The 17324-nt window shown below is 36.6% G+C and overlaps 1 protein-coding gene across 1 annotated transcript in view; it reads right to left on the minus strand.

Moving 5' to 3' along the window:
* Positions 1-572: 572 nt before the first annotated feature.
* The window catches only part of LOC131031095 (ribosome biogenesis protein BOP1 homolog), a 79244-nt gene continuing 62492 nt past the window's right edge, over positions 573-17324 (minus strand). Inside the window, exons 9-16 of the mRNA XM_057962123.2 lie at positions 3654-3786; positions 3410-3510; positions 3196-3266; positions 2974-3034; positions 1961-2188; positions 1733-1817; positions 1420-1598; positions 573-1225 (exon numbers count right to left, since the gene is read on the minus strand). Of these exons, the coding sequence (XP_057818106.1) occupies positions 1119-1225; positions 1420-1598; positions 1733-1817; positions 1961-2188; positions 2974-3034; positions 3196-3266; positions 3410-3510; positions 3654-3786 (965 nt within the window). The 3' untranslated portion in view covers positions 573-1118. The remainder of the gene's footprint in view (positions 1226-1419; positions 1599-1732; positions 1818-1960; positions 2189-2973; positions 3035-3195; positions 3267-3409; positions 3511-3653; positions 3787-17324) is intronic.

Consider the following 17324-nt stretch of genomic DNA (forward strand, 5'->3'; position numbering starts at 1 on the left):
ATGATTTGGAAGTAAACAATAAACAGAAAATGGAGACATGCATATAAGATACATAAGAGATAGTAAAACAGCATATAGATTCTTCACTCAAAAAACCCAGAGAAAATGTTTTCCATTCCTACTCAGAACTCTCTCTTCCAAAGCCAAAAACTCACACCAAAATCAAACTCTCCAAAAATCTACCTCCACTCCCATAAAGAGGAAAGAATAAACGCAAAATTAGAATCTGTCAAAAATGGACAGTTACAAACCAAAAATAGGCAGTCAAAAAGGAAAAAACAAGTCAGAAAACAAGGCAGTCGAGTAGTGAGTCCGAAATTAATCCACTGTTACATTAGCACTACATCCTATCTACTTGTATCCCTTAACTTATACTAACTACTTATTCTAACTTTGATACCCTTCTAGTGTAATTCCAACACCTATTTAAAGTGCCATCTTGCAAGAGTAATTTGGGATGCTATTGTACATGTTTTATTACCATGGTTGTAAATGTAATAAGATTTCAATATGCTTCACTACCGTGGCTGTAAGTCTAAACTGAAGTGACTGCAAAAAAACAATGTCTAAACTGAAGTGAATGAGGAAATGCTTTGAATTGATGCACATTTGAAAATATTAAAACTCAAAATTTATAGGCCAAGTGTTTCAAGGAATTTCACATTATAAACCTCTTCTTTGAGGTCAAATGACTCTTTAAAATTTAATACCCAAAACTGTGCTTAAAACAAACAAGACATTATACACCAAGTCTCCCAGAAGTATCTCACATAACAGCCTCAAGGAAATAAGACATTGGCACATACACCTACACAGAGCTTTGAATGTCAGATAAATAATGGTTCTATCTTGATATGCTTTAAGCATGAGTATTGTCCCCTCTTTGTATAAAGTACATATTACTGATGCTTCTACAAAGCTAATTTCACCAAAACCTCGTCCTACAAATATAAATACAGAATCAATTAACAAACTTCTCCATTACAATAATCTGTACTGTCATTGAGCTCTCCCATCATGAACTTTGCATACGAACTTCTCCATTACAATAATCTGTGCTGTCATTGAGCTCTCCCATCATGAACTTTGCATACGAACTTCCCCTTAAAATAATCAAATCACCTGAAAGGAATAACAACTGAATCGCAATAGAGTTTCACAACTGAATCAGCCCCTGCTGTAAACAACCAAGGGTTCTTAGGATGAAATTTGCAGTCCAAAATACCTGAAATTGCCAAAAAGAGATTTAAGCGTCACTGTAAGTCAAACCCAGCAATGAGAAATTTTATTACCAAAGAACTACCATTATTTGAAATACAAATAGCTGACAAAGAATTACAATAAATTCATGCTTAATCTTGACAGCATCAGAAATAAATTAATAACCAGTCAAAGGCCTTCAAACTCTTATGGACACACCTCTTTCATTTACACTCTTGTGTCCTCGAAGCACCTTTAAAGGAACAATTAAAGGGTTCTGAAGCAAATCAGAATAAACCATTCCATGAAAAATATGTGCTGTAGAGTCATCAGAGCACGATGCAAACAGAGGATATGAATGGTGAAAAGCAACAGCAAGGACATCTTTAGAATGATTCCTGGGTAATTTACATAAAACAAAATAAGATAACTGTAGACATATATATGCCATCTCAAACCATCAGAATCATGAAAAAATTCAAAATTTATCCAGAATTGTAAACAGCCTGAATAGGGTATTTAACATTATTACTTCAGAGTTCTGTAAGGAGTTGTTGAAAGATCCATATCGAACCAGCATATTTTGCCTTCCTTGCTTCCAACAATTAGATTATCTCCTGCATATTATTAGAAGAAACCACAAAAAACTTCGAATGAGACAAACTAAGAATTAGGGAAGTTATAACTACAAAAAAACCAATATTTCAATAAACATAGGATATTTAGGGCATGTAAGCTATTGGTAAAGCATTTTTATTACCTCCAGGATGGATGGCCATGGACGAAACCTCATGCAGACCTGTAACAAGCTTCTTCACAAGCTGTTGCTTTACAAGATTGTAAACCCGGATGTGCATCTTGGTAGCAACGAAGAAAATTGGTCTGCTTGGGTGGAAAAGAACACAAACAACATGACCATGCATTTTTTTGAAAGGGTTTTGAGTTTGCTGCTTAGATAGCTGGTGAATAAGTACTGCCCTGGTATTAGGTGCCATTACAGGTCAAGGAATCTACTGCTTGCACTCCATGAATTATTGTATTAAGTATGTTCTAAAATAAATAAAATATAGGTAGTAGTCAATGCAACAAAAACACATTCTAATAGTTCAAATAGCAATGCATAACATTATGACCTTAATACAGCAATATAGAGTGCATAGCAAAAGCTGCAAACGTAGAGGCCTCAAGAAGCAAATGAACTCACTCCACGAACCTCCATCCTTCTCAAAAGATATTAAAATTTCAAAACTCACTTAAGAAATTTCTTATTACTTTGGATTGATCAAGAGTGTTGAAACCAACATTGTACCATGCTAGAAAATTGTCTTGGTTTCATTGTAGCGTAAAAGAAATTGATTAAAGTAATCAGAATAATGTGAGTTTTTTTGGGTCAACAAATAAATAAGACTGTTAAAAGCTACCATGATGGTGTCTGAGAGGCAGAAGCATGTAACAGTATGGCTGTTAACTAGATATGATTTCACAATGAAAAAGACGTAATATGAAGGGCACCAATTTTTAAATACAATTGAGTAATTAGGTGGTCCAGAATAAGGTTATTATTTCACAAGAAGAAAAATCGTAAAACAAACAAGTAATTCACAAAAAAACACTTGAAGTAACAATCAAACATAATTGAATGCCAATAATTATATCGGCTGAAACATAGACCTTGAGATGCACACTTCAAAATATCTTTTCAACCTTAAATTGACAGCTGAAATTAAAAATTCTCTAAAAACTGACAATGGAAGAAAGCTACCAAAAGGATATCATCTGGTGAAACTGTTGCAAAGTAGTCTCCTTTATGATGCCAAGATATTGAGTGTACAGGCTGCAAGAGCAACCCATAAAAAAGCAATGGTTACACTTAACTGTGCCATTACATGTAAAACACAATTATCTTATGAACAGGATAGATATTAATAATGTGATAAAATTCATACAAACATTCATGCATATGTCAAGTCTACGACAGAAAAGATTTTCGAGTACCTTCTGATGGATTAATTTGAGAGCATTGAACTTTTCATGTTGAGTCCACTTAATTAGAGAGGTATCATCAGCTGAAGCAATTACAAAATTACACATTATAACGTATAAATGCCACCAACTCTACCATCACTTCTGTGAAATATTAAAACGAATACAATAAAGATAAACAGCTTTAATGTTTGCAAAGAACAAGAAATAACAATATAAATCTAACCTGAAGTGTCAGTTGATATGATCATCCGCAATAATTCAGCAGCTTTTTCTTGATCTTCTTCACTTCCAAGACCAGTATTCAATACAAGAACTTCTTCATCCCTTTGTAATGATGGGCACATAAAAACCACATATTAGAAAGAATCTAGATATTAACCAAGCAATCACAATGATGACAGCAAAAAATATGAAACACTGAAGTTTTGAGATATTTTATAGGAGAGTATGATATGTATGTGACATACACAGCAATTGTCAAAATCGATATCTCAGATACTGGGTTCCATGCAATATGGCGAATGGGCCTGCCAATGTCCCAAAGTTCAATACAACGTCCATTTGCCACATCCCAAATACGTACAGTACCATCTATTGAACCTGTACAATAAAAATCTTTCAAATTAGTCAAGTCATGTTCTCCCCAAGTACAGATGAAACAAGAAAGAACAGGAAAGCTCTTCCAGTAGGTCGATTTTTCAACAAATACATGAACAAAGAAATTTGACTGGGGCATTATCTTGGGCCAGTGTTGTTCAAAAGACAACACTATAATCTCAAGAACTGTGTGGTTAGGAAGACACGTAAAATCACATTCCCAATATGATTTGATTTGCAAATATAATGAAAGCTGTAAATGATATTTAACAATTGGAGGCCATTGAAATAGAACTGAATGCAACCAGGAATATGCAAATGCCATGTCCCCTTCATTTGCTGAGCATGAGAATATTATTTAATTTGATAAAAGTGTTTATTAACACTAACTAATAATAATAAAGTATTAATATATGAATATTATTAATTTGAAAATAATTAAATAGAGAAAAATAGATAAATAGTAATATCACTCTTCCCGGTCAGCACCAAAAAGAATCAAATTTGTATCTGTTCAGCTACATGGAGATTCAAAATGCAAGTGGGTACCTAATGGCACTCAAAGTGTATCCTGAGCACCGAATTTTGGAGATTTTTTAAAAGTTTCTGCTTGTTTAAAGCGAGCTTCCTTCTGAGACGAAAACCTTAGCATAGGAATGCCCAGGTAGGGCAAAACCCCTCCTTGTTTCTGAAATTTATTGTCAACTGAGCCATTAAGGAAATAACCATTGCTATTTCCACTTCCAGGATGCAAGCACAGCAAAATCCTTGCTGGAGGACCTGAGATCTTGCAATGCTCTTGGGAAATTGCAGCATATACGAAACTGGAGGTGGAGAGATACATACCTAGTGCAACTCAAAAGGTGCCAATATCCTTATTACACCCTATTGCCACTGCTGAAAAGTTCCCAGTACAGCAAAAAACTCCTCTGCCTGAAGTTTTGAGGACGCTGATAAGTAGAGGACTATATCAATTTGTTCCTGCAATTCTTCTTTCAAGTTTGTGGAGCACCATACTTGTAAGGCTTCCTGTATGTGCATGCTCCAAGACTGACATTTGTAAAGCTCTGTAATACTTGCACAGGATGTTTTAATCAGCAATGAATCCCTTATTTCCAGTGATGACGTATTCTGAGAAAGTTGTGATTATTATTATATTAAGTTTATTCGCTGTGTTCACTACATTAGAGAAAATAAATTGCAGTATCTAATGATATTTTCAGTAGTTAGCAAAAATTGAACAAATGATTGTACAAGTATACTACATTAGTATTAGAGCAGGCAGTCCTGCCAGCTTGCTGGGTAAACTTTGTGTATGCAGCTGAGCCTAAGGGATCAGCAAGCTTTAGAGAGAAATAAATTAGAGGCTGAATCACAGCAGTTAGGGTCTGGAAGGAAAGATACAGGAAAGATGTCAGAGCGAGATGAGAACTGGGATGCTTTCATGCAAATCCAGCAACAAATAGCACAGATCCAAGAACAAATGGCAAAACAACAATAGCAAACAACACAAATACTCCTCCAAATGTTGCAGGATATGATGCAAACAATCCTATCGCATCTGCACAAGACAATGGTATAGAGAGCAGCAATTCAAATCAGAATGAATCTGAAAATCATAATAGCAGAGTTCCTAGACCTACACACCCTTCATTCTTGCCTAGAGTTGAGCCAACACAAGAAGAGGACGAGTTGAATCCTACAGAAAATGATTTAAATACAAGCATAGATGTTATTCGCAACTTGATTCAGAGCTGATGCATCAAATTCCATTTATACAATTCCATAATGCGGAAAAGTGGATCAAGAGGGAGACGAACTATGCAGCAATTTAAGAAGGATCTTCAGTATAGGGTAATCTGACTCTCCCAACTTTTGATGGCTCAGGTAAGGTCACTGCACAAGCTTGGGTTCAAAAACTGGACACATATCTTTCACTTAGCCCTATGGCAAAGATGAAGCTATCAATTTGCTATCCTTCATTTGGATGGTACAACACAAGTGGTGGCATCATGGGTTAATCACACAAGGGCACCACAATGTTGTGATGTATGCTGATTTCACGCAGAGGCTCATGGAAAGGTTTGATAGGAAGGATCCTAAGGCACTTTTCAGAGAATTGACACGTTTAAGACAGGAGGGGTTGGTGGAGGACTACACAGTAGAATTCCACCAAGTTTCAGTTATGGTGCCAAACATTACAAGAGGAGGCTTAAGTTCCTATTCATCGGAGACTCTCAAAGTCACTTTGAGGCTTGGTTAGGGCTTTTGAGCGTACTTCTATACAGGATGATTATTCGGAGGGCCTTAAATTTGAAAGATACTACAACCAAGAGCAAGCCCTTCCCTACAAGCATAGTTGAAAAACTCAGACTCGGCAATGACTCGGCAGACCCAAATTTTAAAAACTCGGGAAATGGCAAAAACTCGAGGAAAAACTCGACAATAACTCAATAATTTTATCAAACATTTTAAAATACATATAAATCTTTTAAAAAAATCTTCAAAGACACATTACAAAATTTGTTGAGCACATTAATAATTTCCATTACATATAAATCAAAGTTAGTGTTTAATACATATCATCTAAGTCACAAGGTTCGAATTCGATTTCAAGTTCGGCAACAATAAAATTCGAAATGAAGTTCGACAAGGTGAAAAACTCGGAAAAAAAAATTTGACATTAAATTCGCCTTATATAAATTTAATATTTTAAAAAAAAATTTTAAAAAATCATTTTTATTTTTAAAATTTAAAAAAAAATCATTTTTATTTTCAACTTAAAAAACAAAATAAAATATTAGATTCTATTTTAAATAACATAAAATCAATATAAAAATACCACTTTATTTTTAAAAAGCATAAAATAATAAATATATTAATTTTTATTTTAACTTCAACAAAATAAAAAATACTATATTCTATTCTATTTTAAAAACATACAACTAATAAGTAAATTAAAGAATATGAGTGTTTTACTACTGTCATTATAAAATATAAAATCGTTGTTTAAACTTCAAAATATATTTTTTCCCTTTGGCTCAATATATTTTTCAATCTTTCAATGCAAAATGCCTTCATTCCCGTTTCTCTGTAGTCACGACCTCTACACTGTCACGTGGATGCCTTCAGACCGCAGCAAATTCATTTTGCCCTCGCCACAGCGAATCTATTGTGCCCTAGCTGCAGCAACAAAAAACATATTCAACAAACTCGCAATATCTTCTATTGAGGTTGGGGGTCGTTATTAATTAAAAAACACTAACAAAAAACCCTTAAAGAATTCTTTGTCAAAATACGTTTTAATAAAACCAGTCCTATTTTTCCCATATGAATTGTAGACAAATTTTAACGAATTTTATTAAGTTTTTACAAGTTCGCTGAATTTTGAACTTGAATCTGAAAGTTCGGTGAACCTTGTGACATAGCATACCACGGACCAAAAAACAAGTTCAACATCTAGATGAGTTACAAAGCCACTTCCACTAGCCATGTCATATGTAGAAGTTGCCTCATCTAAAGGTTGTGCAATAATAACATCTAAATTAGCACACACGAGTTATATCCCATTTCCTCGTCATCCCTTATAATCAAGTTTGACAGATCCCAATAACTAATGAGGATTTCAAAGTAGAGACCCCAATGGGGTTGAGAGGTAGTGTCTCTTATGGGGGTCTAGGGACAACACACCTAGCAGGGTCAAGGGGCAGCACCCCTTATGGGGGTTTGGGGGCAACGCCCCCAACAAGGTCAAAGGGTAGCACCCCTTGTGGGGATTTGAGGGCAATGCCCCCAATGAGGTCCGAGGGCAATGCCCCTATTGTGCTCCCTATCGCAATACAAGGCGAGGTTCAAGGGTGGAGCCCTCACCACGAAGCCTAAATTAAGGCCTTTGAAACCTTCATAGCCAATGAGAATCATGTTTTTTAATTGCAAGAAAGAAAAATAAATTATATGAATTTGGACGAGTGTTTAACACAAAATTTGCGATTTTTTGCATTTAGAAACGAGTTTTACAAGGAAAAATTGTCACAAGTTTCACAAAAACTCATCAATGAGTTATTGGGCAAGTAACTTGCCTAGTAGTTTGGCTCCCTACTAGCAAGTTTTGTGAGTACTCAACAAGTTTCACAACACTACCTAGGAGTGACCATCAAGATCACATGAGAGACCTTTTCACAAGGATGTCCCACAACCAAGGGCACTACCTCCTAAGCTAAGCAAGATGTAAGTGTCTAAGAATGAGCTTTAGAGGAAGTTGTGCTTCACATGTAGAGAGCCATGGCAATCAAGGCACAAATGCTTGAGCAAGGGACAAGTACACTACACTGAAGTAGCACCCAACAAGGATTCTAAAGTTGAGGAGTTCGAGCGTGAGATTGTGATGGAGTTGGAGCATGAGAAGGGAGGGGATATGCTTCAAAAAGTACACTTTTAGCACTTTCGAGAGAGCCTACATATCATCCTCTCCAAGTTAGGGAGTTTTAGAGGAAGTTGTGCTTCACATGTAGAGAACCATGGCAATCAGAGCACAAATGCTTGAGCAAGGGACAAGTACACTACACTGAAGTAGCACCCAACAAGGATTCTAAAGTTGAGGAGTTTGAGCATGAGATTGTGATGGAGTTGGAGCATCAAAAGGGGGGGGATATGCTTCAAAAAGTACACGTGTAGCACTTTCGCGAGAGCCTAGATATCATCCTCTCCAAGTTAGGGAGTTTTGTAGAGATGAAGGGTGACAGTTTTGATTGATAGTGGGGCAACCCACATCTCAATTGATGAGGATTTGGTAGCTAAGTTGGGTCTTAGAACCGAAGACTTTGAGGGGTTTATTGTTACTGTAGCCAATTTGTTCACCATTCCATGCAATTAAAGGATTCGGCAGATGGAGTTGAAGCTAGGAGGGCACAATATGAGAGATGACTTCTATGATTAGCATTGGTGAGACAGATTTGATCTTGGGAGTGCAACGGCTCCACTCAATTGTCAAGTATACATAGAATTATCACACTATAGAGTTGAAATTTAAATCTGGCCAGAAAGAGGTAATCCTCCATGGCCTATCCAATTGAGACCTCATGGTAGTTTCACCTACGAGATGGAGAGGACTTTCCATAGAGATCAAGTAGCTTGGGCAGCAAAGTGCTTGATTACACATATGAGTCCATCCAAGCATGAAAGGTCCTATCTATTGACATTTAGTCCATCTTGGACAAACATAGCAAGCTGTCAACAAAATCCCTCCTAGATTACCCCCAGATAGGAGTTTTCAACATGTGATTGAGCTTGAGAAGGGAACAAAACCCATCATCGCTACTCCATGTTGTCACCCTAGAGAAAGCAATTAAGGAGTTATTGGACATAGGGCACAAACAACCTAGTTCTCGTCCATTTGCTTCATCTGTGGTGTTGGTCAAAAAAACAAGATAGAGCTCTCAACAAGAAGACAAACATAACCGCTACCACATACCCAAGATCAATGAGTTAATAGATGAGCTCTATGGTATAGTTGTAGTGTTGTAAATTGTCACCAAGCCAAATTTCACCTCATGTTTGTACCCCTACTATAGTGTGTCTTATCCTCATCACCTATCTAGGTCCGTTTTGTGCCCATTCTCCACTTTTGATGTCATGAACACCCACTGATGGATTCCTTGGTGGGGTACCCTTCTCCTTGGGGCTTTATTTTGGTCCCTTTCTGAGAAGGACCATGGCACCCAGCACCGTGGTCCTGGACCATGGCACCCAATGCCATGGTCCCTCTTAGTGGGGCCCAATTTTGAAATAGGACAAGGGTCCTATCTCTACGACGAGAATTCATCTTCATGGCTCCACATGACCGTTGAAGGTCGGCCTAATCGGTGAATGACCTAGATACTCCTATATAAAGACATTTAATCAATTCATTTTAATCTGAGACTCCAAGTAATCCAATCAAGCAATCAAATCCTTGCATCCGTGAAGCATTCATTATCAAGCATTTGCAGAGATCTTCAAGGCTACAAATTCTTCATTCAACCATTGTGGAGCAAAATTACATCATTCATATGCAAGCATGTGTGTGATTAGGGTTTTGTCATGTTCATGCCATTTCATACATGTGATTACATTCAAGAAGCAAAGCATCATCATCAACAATTGCAAATCTGAGGTATATCCTTCCAATATTTATTTCAGTTTTTGCATTATTTCATTCAAGGTTAATTCCTAAACCGGGGTTTGACTTAGGCAAACCCCTATTCCCAACAATTTTCCCCTCTTCACTACGTGCGGGAACAGGTATAGAGCTATGTTTCAGAGGATCGACATAATTTGCAAAGACGAACAGGTTCCCTTTTGGACGGTGAAAAGTTAGGAGGACCATGGCGACCACCACCAAGGTCTTGACAATTTAGGTCTAATTTCAAGGAGCAGATCCGAATCATATTCCTTCGACCAAATCCAGGTTTGTGGCTCCGTGCGACGAATTTAGCTCACTGTCTATGCCTAATCTCTTCAATATTCACATATTTACCCTAATTTCAGCATCTTCAACAAATTCAAATCAATTCAATTCGAAGGAGGAAAGAGCCCCATTCAGAGGCCTAGAATTTGATCAAAATCTTAATCCTAGAGAGGTTAGACTATTAAATTTCTCTCATCCTTAATGTAATGGTTAATTAAGCAAAATTAGTGGTTTTATTACCTTAATTGGTGAAACCTAATTTTTACCCTATTACAACAGTGTACTCCAAGATTGATACATTGTCATGGTATCATCAAATCAAGGTTGGAGATGAAGATGTGCACAAGACAGCTTTCAAGTATCATTATAGCATTATAAGTTCTTGGTCATGCCATTTGGACCAGCCGACACACCTGCCACATTCCAATCTTCAATAAATCCAGTATTTATCTTGCAATTAAGGAACTTTGTGTTAGTTTTCTTTGATCATATTTTGATTTACAACAAGACATGGGAAGAACACTTGAGGCAGATAGATGAGGTGCTCGGCATACATGAGCAGCATTCATTCTAAGCCAAGGCATCCAAGTGTGAGTTTAGACTGAATGAGATATTGTATTTGGGGCATAAGAATAGTGTCCAAGGGATTAACGTGAATGAGGAGAAGATTGAGGCAATAAAAGATTGGCCTAGGCCTAAGACATTGCCACATTTGAGAGGATTTGTGGGACTTTGTAGTCACTATAAAAGGTTCGTGAAGGGATTTTCATAGCTTGTAGCCCCATCAAGAAAGGAGCATTCTCATGGAGCATTTTGGAACAAAGCTCAAGGAGGTAATGAGCTCATGTCCTATTTTGGCTATTCTAGATTTTTCACTTCCTTTGTTTTAGAATGTGATGCTTTGAGAGAGGGGATTGGAGCAGTTTTTATGCAAAATGGTCATCCTATAGCATTTGAGAACAAAAAACCCAAGGATAAAGAGATGAGTTTCTCTATTTATGACAAGGAAATGTTGGCCATCATGCATGCACTAGCCAAATTTAGGCAATACTTGGCTTTTGGGAAGTTTGTTGTGAAAATGGATCGCAACAACTTTAAGCTCTTCCTCAATCAGAAGGATTTATATGATAGAAAACAAAAATGGGTAAGCTACAAGCCTACGATTTTGACCTTGAATATGTAAGGGAAAGAATAATGTGGTTGTTGACGCACTCTAGGAAGCCTTATTTTCGCTCCATGACTTATATGTGTTGATTGGAAGGTTTCTATAATAGATGTATATGCCAAAAACACCTTTGCTATTGACATTTTGAAAGGGAAGTTGCAAGACAACAAGTACAAAGTGGTGGACAAACTCATCCCCTAAAAGGATCAAGTGTACCTTGTGTTGAAATCAAAGGTGAAAGAGAAAATCTTGAGGGCATGTCATGGCACGCCACTTGCTGGTCACCCAAGGTACTTCAAGACATAAGCAAGGGATGATTTTCATGGAAGGGGTTCAAAGGTGTTGTATTGAGGCATGTTAGGGAGTATTCGAGTTGTCAACAAAACAAAACGGAGCATGCATTCCCAGCTGGTTTGTTGCAGCCCCTACCATTCCAAATTAGAAATGGGAGAGTATCTCCATGGACTTCATTACAAGGCTCCCAAGGGTGTATGCTAAAGATTGTATCTATGTGGTTGTTGATAGAATCACTTAATATGCTCATTTTCATGCTATATCTTTAGAGTATAGGACACAAATGGCCGATCTACTATTTAGAGAGATTTCTAGACTTCATGAGCTGCCAAGGAACATTGTAACTGACAGGAATAGCATATTTATCAGCTTGTTTTGGAAAGAACTTTTTTGATTGGAAGGTACATAATTGACTCCAAGCACTACCTATCATTTTCAAACCAATGGGCAAATCAAAATTGTAAAGAAATGGATAGATGGTTATTTGAGGAACTTTCACAGGATAGTAAATGGCTCCACCTTGGGGAGTATTGCTACAATTCCACTCACCACGTCTATAGAGATTACTCCTTCTAAAGCACTCTATGGTTATGATGCTATCTCATTCGTAGATTTAATTCTTTCAATAGTAGTCCTTGGAGCTAGAGATTTGGTTCAACAAAGCCTAGATATTGAGCATGCACTCAAAGATAATCTACAGCAATCCCAAAACTAACAAAAGATGTATGCTGATCTTCACCGAACAGAGAGGGTTTTTGAAATGGGAGACATAGTTTTCTTGAGGTTGCAACCCTATAGACAGTCTTCCCTCAAAAGAAGTGGTGTTGAGAAGTTGAAGCCACATTTTTATGGACCTTACAAGACCGTAAGGAGTTGCATATGAACTGGAACTGCCAAAGAACAGCAAGATACACAACATTTTTCATGTGTCATCCTTATGAAGGCCCTTCGACAACAACTTATTCCTTCATTTGAGCTGCTACCACTAGATGACAAAGGAAAGTTGACTTTGGAACCGGAGGCTATCATAAGACATGAAGATAAAGAGGCTTCAAAATAAGTTAATTCCAAAATATTTGATAAAGTGGAAGAATCTACCCCATAAAGACGCCATGTGGGAAAGAATTGAGATCTTAAATCATCCAAATTTGAGGTTGCTTGAAGGCAACATCAAGGATAGGAATGGCATGGCCCCTTCATCCAAAGTATTAATATATTAATATTATAAATTTCAAAGTAAATAAATAAATAGTAATAACACTCTTCTTGGTCAGCACCAAAAAGAATCAAATTTCTATCTGGTCGGCTACATGGAGATTCAAAATACAAGTGGGTATTTAAGTGGCGCTCAAGGCAAAAATCTTGGACACTGAATTTTGGAGATTTTTTCTAAGATTTTGCTTGATTAAAGCAAGCTTTCTTCTAAGACGAAAACCTTAGCATAGGAACGCACAAGTAGGATGAAAACCCTCCTAGTGGCTGAATTTTACTGTCAACTGAGCCATTAAGGAAATAATCATTGATATTTCCACATCCAAGTCGCATGCACGATGATAGACTTGGTGGAGGATCTAAGATGTTTTAATCAGCAATGGATACCCTATTTCCACTAATGATGTATTCTAAAAAAGTTATGATTATTATTATATTAAGTATATTCACTTTGTTCACTATTGTAGAGATAGAAAATTGCAATATTTAATGATATTTTCATTAGTTAGCAAAAATTGAAACGATTGTGTTAGTACACACTAGCAAAATTGCAAAAAAAGACTGCAAAATAATAACCATTTTTCAAGGTCGCAATATGTATCTACCCATCGCAATGGCTCCTCCACCAAATAGCTATTACAACACCACAATGCATTGCAAATAAAGCAGTGCCATATAATCTCAAATATGTGTAATAGCCACAACTCATTATTAAGAAAAGGTGTCATTTGAAATAGATAACGAGATGAAAACCATTAATGGGCTCAAGAAGTTAACCATGCCTACAAGGTTAACCAAGCCCACAAAGTTAAATAGCCACATATCTAATTATTCACAATTTTATTGATATGTTAAAAATGGAAGCCATCCTAAGCTCCAAATTAACAAAATTAACCAGTGTAATTAAAAATTAGTTCTTTTGCCTCTTTGGGTCTCACTCACTGTCGATGTTATCCTTACCCTAAAAAGCATATGCTCCTTCAACACACTGTAACCTATTGATTATCTTCCTTTATTTTCTTACCGCATGGATGCCCCTCCTCTCCTCTTTTATCAACTTACCTGATGCTTAAGCACAATACTAGGACTCAGTAGGTCCTAACCTGGACTTTCAAATGCAGGGATAAGATGTCCCCATCAAGGCTAGGTCCTCAATTCCAAACCCATTGCATCTAACTCCTAGACTCACAAATATTTGTTGACAACTCAGTGAGTCCATAGGGATAGTTGTCCCCAACAATAAAAATTCATTTAAAAAAAAACATATCAATTACAAATCTAAAAGGCGACTAAAGACTTAAAACACTCACTTGTTCAATTTGACCTTATGTCCACTTGCCAATTTGCTTTCAAACTATTTTCACTCTACTTGGTTGTGTCAATATGCTATACACATGGAAGTCGCCATAAAGTCAAAATTCATAGAATTGCCCAATGTGACTAAAAGATTAGTTTCTTGGCCTCTTTGGGTCTCACTCACTGTCAATATTTGTTGGTATTCTGCAACCAGTATCCTCCTTCAAAATATTGGTATCTCTATCCATCAACTTCCTTTGTTTAGTTACTCAATGGATGCCCCTCCTCTCCCCTTCTACCAACTTATCTTTTCATCTCACCAGCTTACCTTATACTTACGCACAATAGTGGAACTCATCGAATTGTTGCCTACACTTGCAAGTCCAAGTTTGAGGCAACCTAGCAAGGCGAGGTCCTCAACTCTAGACCCACCAAGTCTAGTGCCTGGATTCACAAGCAACTGCAAAAAACTCAATCGGTCCACAGGGCTGGCCCAAGCAATAAAAAAACATTTTAATAAAAAAGCATATCAAATAAAAACCTAAAAGGCCACTAAAGACTTAAAATCACTCACTTGTTTCTTTTGACCTTATTTTTACTTTCCCATTTGCTTTCAAAATATTTTCACCCTACTTAGGTTTCATTTTGTCTTCAAAGAAGCTGAAACTTCTTGTGCATGGAGCTGATAGGGTTGGATTGACTGGATTTGTCCCGAGGAGGGATTGACCTTGGATCACAACAAATACTTTGAGATGTCCATTGATCTTGGATCACAGGAGGTCCTTCAATTTCCAAGTTACTCATTTCCAATTTCCATCCTTAAACATCAAGCCGGGGTTAGTTGAAAATCTTCATTTTTTGACTCATTTTTTCTATTGCATTCTTCATGTTTTATAGATCAATTTTTAGACTTTTAATTTTATAAATAGTATAATTTAAAGAGAAAAAAAAAAAAAAAAAAAGGTTATTGAAACCTTGGGTTTTAGTCAAGGTTGCTAGGAGACTGATACTAGTACTAGTACGAGAGATTGGTACTGGTACCAATACTGTACTTCTATTTTTAAAAATAGTATAAGGGGTACTTGGAGTCTTTGACACACAAATTTTTTTAAATATAATTTAATAATTTATAGAAAATATCATGACACCGAACTTTCAAAACAAGAACAATGGTTAAGTTTAACATTAACTTTAAAGTTCAAATACAAAAATGAAAACTATCATTTTGTCAAAGAGTCAAAGAGTTTTAATTCAAAAATATTGATATCTTGATAGGCCGATACACAAACAAAAAACAAAAATCAGAAATCTATCATTTACACTTCTATGTCATGATCATCCATACCAAGATCCTCGGCTAAAATGCTCTCCCAATACTCATCTTTCTCAAACTCAAGTTCCTTTGTTGGTAGTAGAACTAGGGGTAAATCACTAAGGCCATCTACTTCAACCACTTCATCCACCATGGCTGCAACTTCTCCATCAAGTGAAAGTCAATCCCATTTTGCTGAAGGGCCCTCCTTGTACCCAAAATCTACACAAAGGAAGACGAAGTGAACTATAAATGGACACCACGTTTTCTGTTTTCTTTGACCCCAATCAGTTCCTCTTTAGTGAATGAATAAAACCATAAGTACTCTGACTTCTCCCACAAGATGAAGAGTAGGCTACTTGTGAGAGCAATCTTGAGAAAGATAGTTTGCATCTGTTATTTTCTCGACTCTTTCACACATGAAATCTATTTCTTCATAAATTTCTCCCAAATATGGCTTGTCCAAATCCACAAATTTGACCACCTCATACATGAACTTAATAAAGTCCACAAAAAATTTAACATCAACCCAAAAATGGTAATCAAGGACCATAACTCTCACCTCAACTGTAGTATCATGTAGATTGTCTCCAAACTGCCCATGCATCACTAACTACTATGGAACACAAAGCTCCTTTGACTTCACAAAGACACTCAAGAAGAATAAAATGAGATGCAAACTGCATATCAGCAGGTTTGAGAAGTTCCACCTTGGTAATTTTTTGATAAACGCTTGCATGCGGTGATGGTTATGTCAAGGGTAAATAATTTATGTTAGTAAGAATAATATTTATAAGTGTGTTTATGTTGTGTTTATGGTTATGTTGCGTCGCTGAGAAGTTCCCGTCGGGTAGTTGGGAGTTGGTGACGGTTGGCAACTTGGCCAACCGTCAGGTCTATATATTGTTTGGATGGAACCTCGACAAGGGGAGATTATGTATGGATATATTCTGCATAAATCAATAAAGATAGAACTCTTCTGGTCTAGTTGTTTATCATTATTACTCATGCTGTGATATATGAATGTACTGGTACATGAATAATTGGTACGTGTGGACAACACTATGTTATCTGTTAGTTTTACCAACCTTACATTAAGGACTAAACAGTTACATATGAACATTTGCATTTTTCTGCCCTTTTCTATGAGATCTAAAATCCACCAAAACTTGACAATATCTTTGAGTGCATTATTCAATGAATGCACACAACTTGGTGTCCAAAAAATATGCTTGTACTCATTATAAGGTGAAAAGGAGAAGTGTGCCTTTTAGGTCACAGCATACAGAAATGCCAATTGAGCATGCAGGGCCCCCCTTATGGAAGCCTACAGGAGAATTTTCTTCCATTTACCTTATATATTGTTCAAACTTTGTACCCCTAGGTTTTGACTTTACAAAAACTTTGAGTAAAATAAATCTTGTGATTCCACCTATACCTCGAGTACAGAGCTTGCATGATTTACAGCTCTTTTTATGTTTCTTAGCACACCAACGTCATGCAGCATGTCGTGCCTTGCAGAATTTCAAATCAGTCTCAATATGTAGAAACAAAAATATACCGTAATATACCAAAACGAACATAGAATATCTAGCAAAATCTCTAGCATATTACAGCCTCTATTAATTTATTCGGTATCTCAACACCATAGTGGATATATCATTTGCTTCAACACACTTTCAAATTCCAATCTCAATGTACACAAAACACAAAAGCCATTGTAATATAACAAACCGAACAGAAAACATCCAGCAAATCTTCAGCATATCATAAAATCCAATATGGTTTAGTCTCTACAGGGGGAATTCTTTCCATTT

This window comes from Cryptomeria japonica, chromosome 7 (genome assembly GCF_030272615.1).
Source record: "Cryptomeria japonica chromosome 7, Sugi_1.0, whole genome shotgun sequence".
Classification (NCBI taxonomy): domain Eukaryota; kingdom Viridiplantae; phylum Streptophyta; class Pinopsida; order Cupressales; family Cupressaceae; genus Cryptomeria; species Cryptomeria japonica.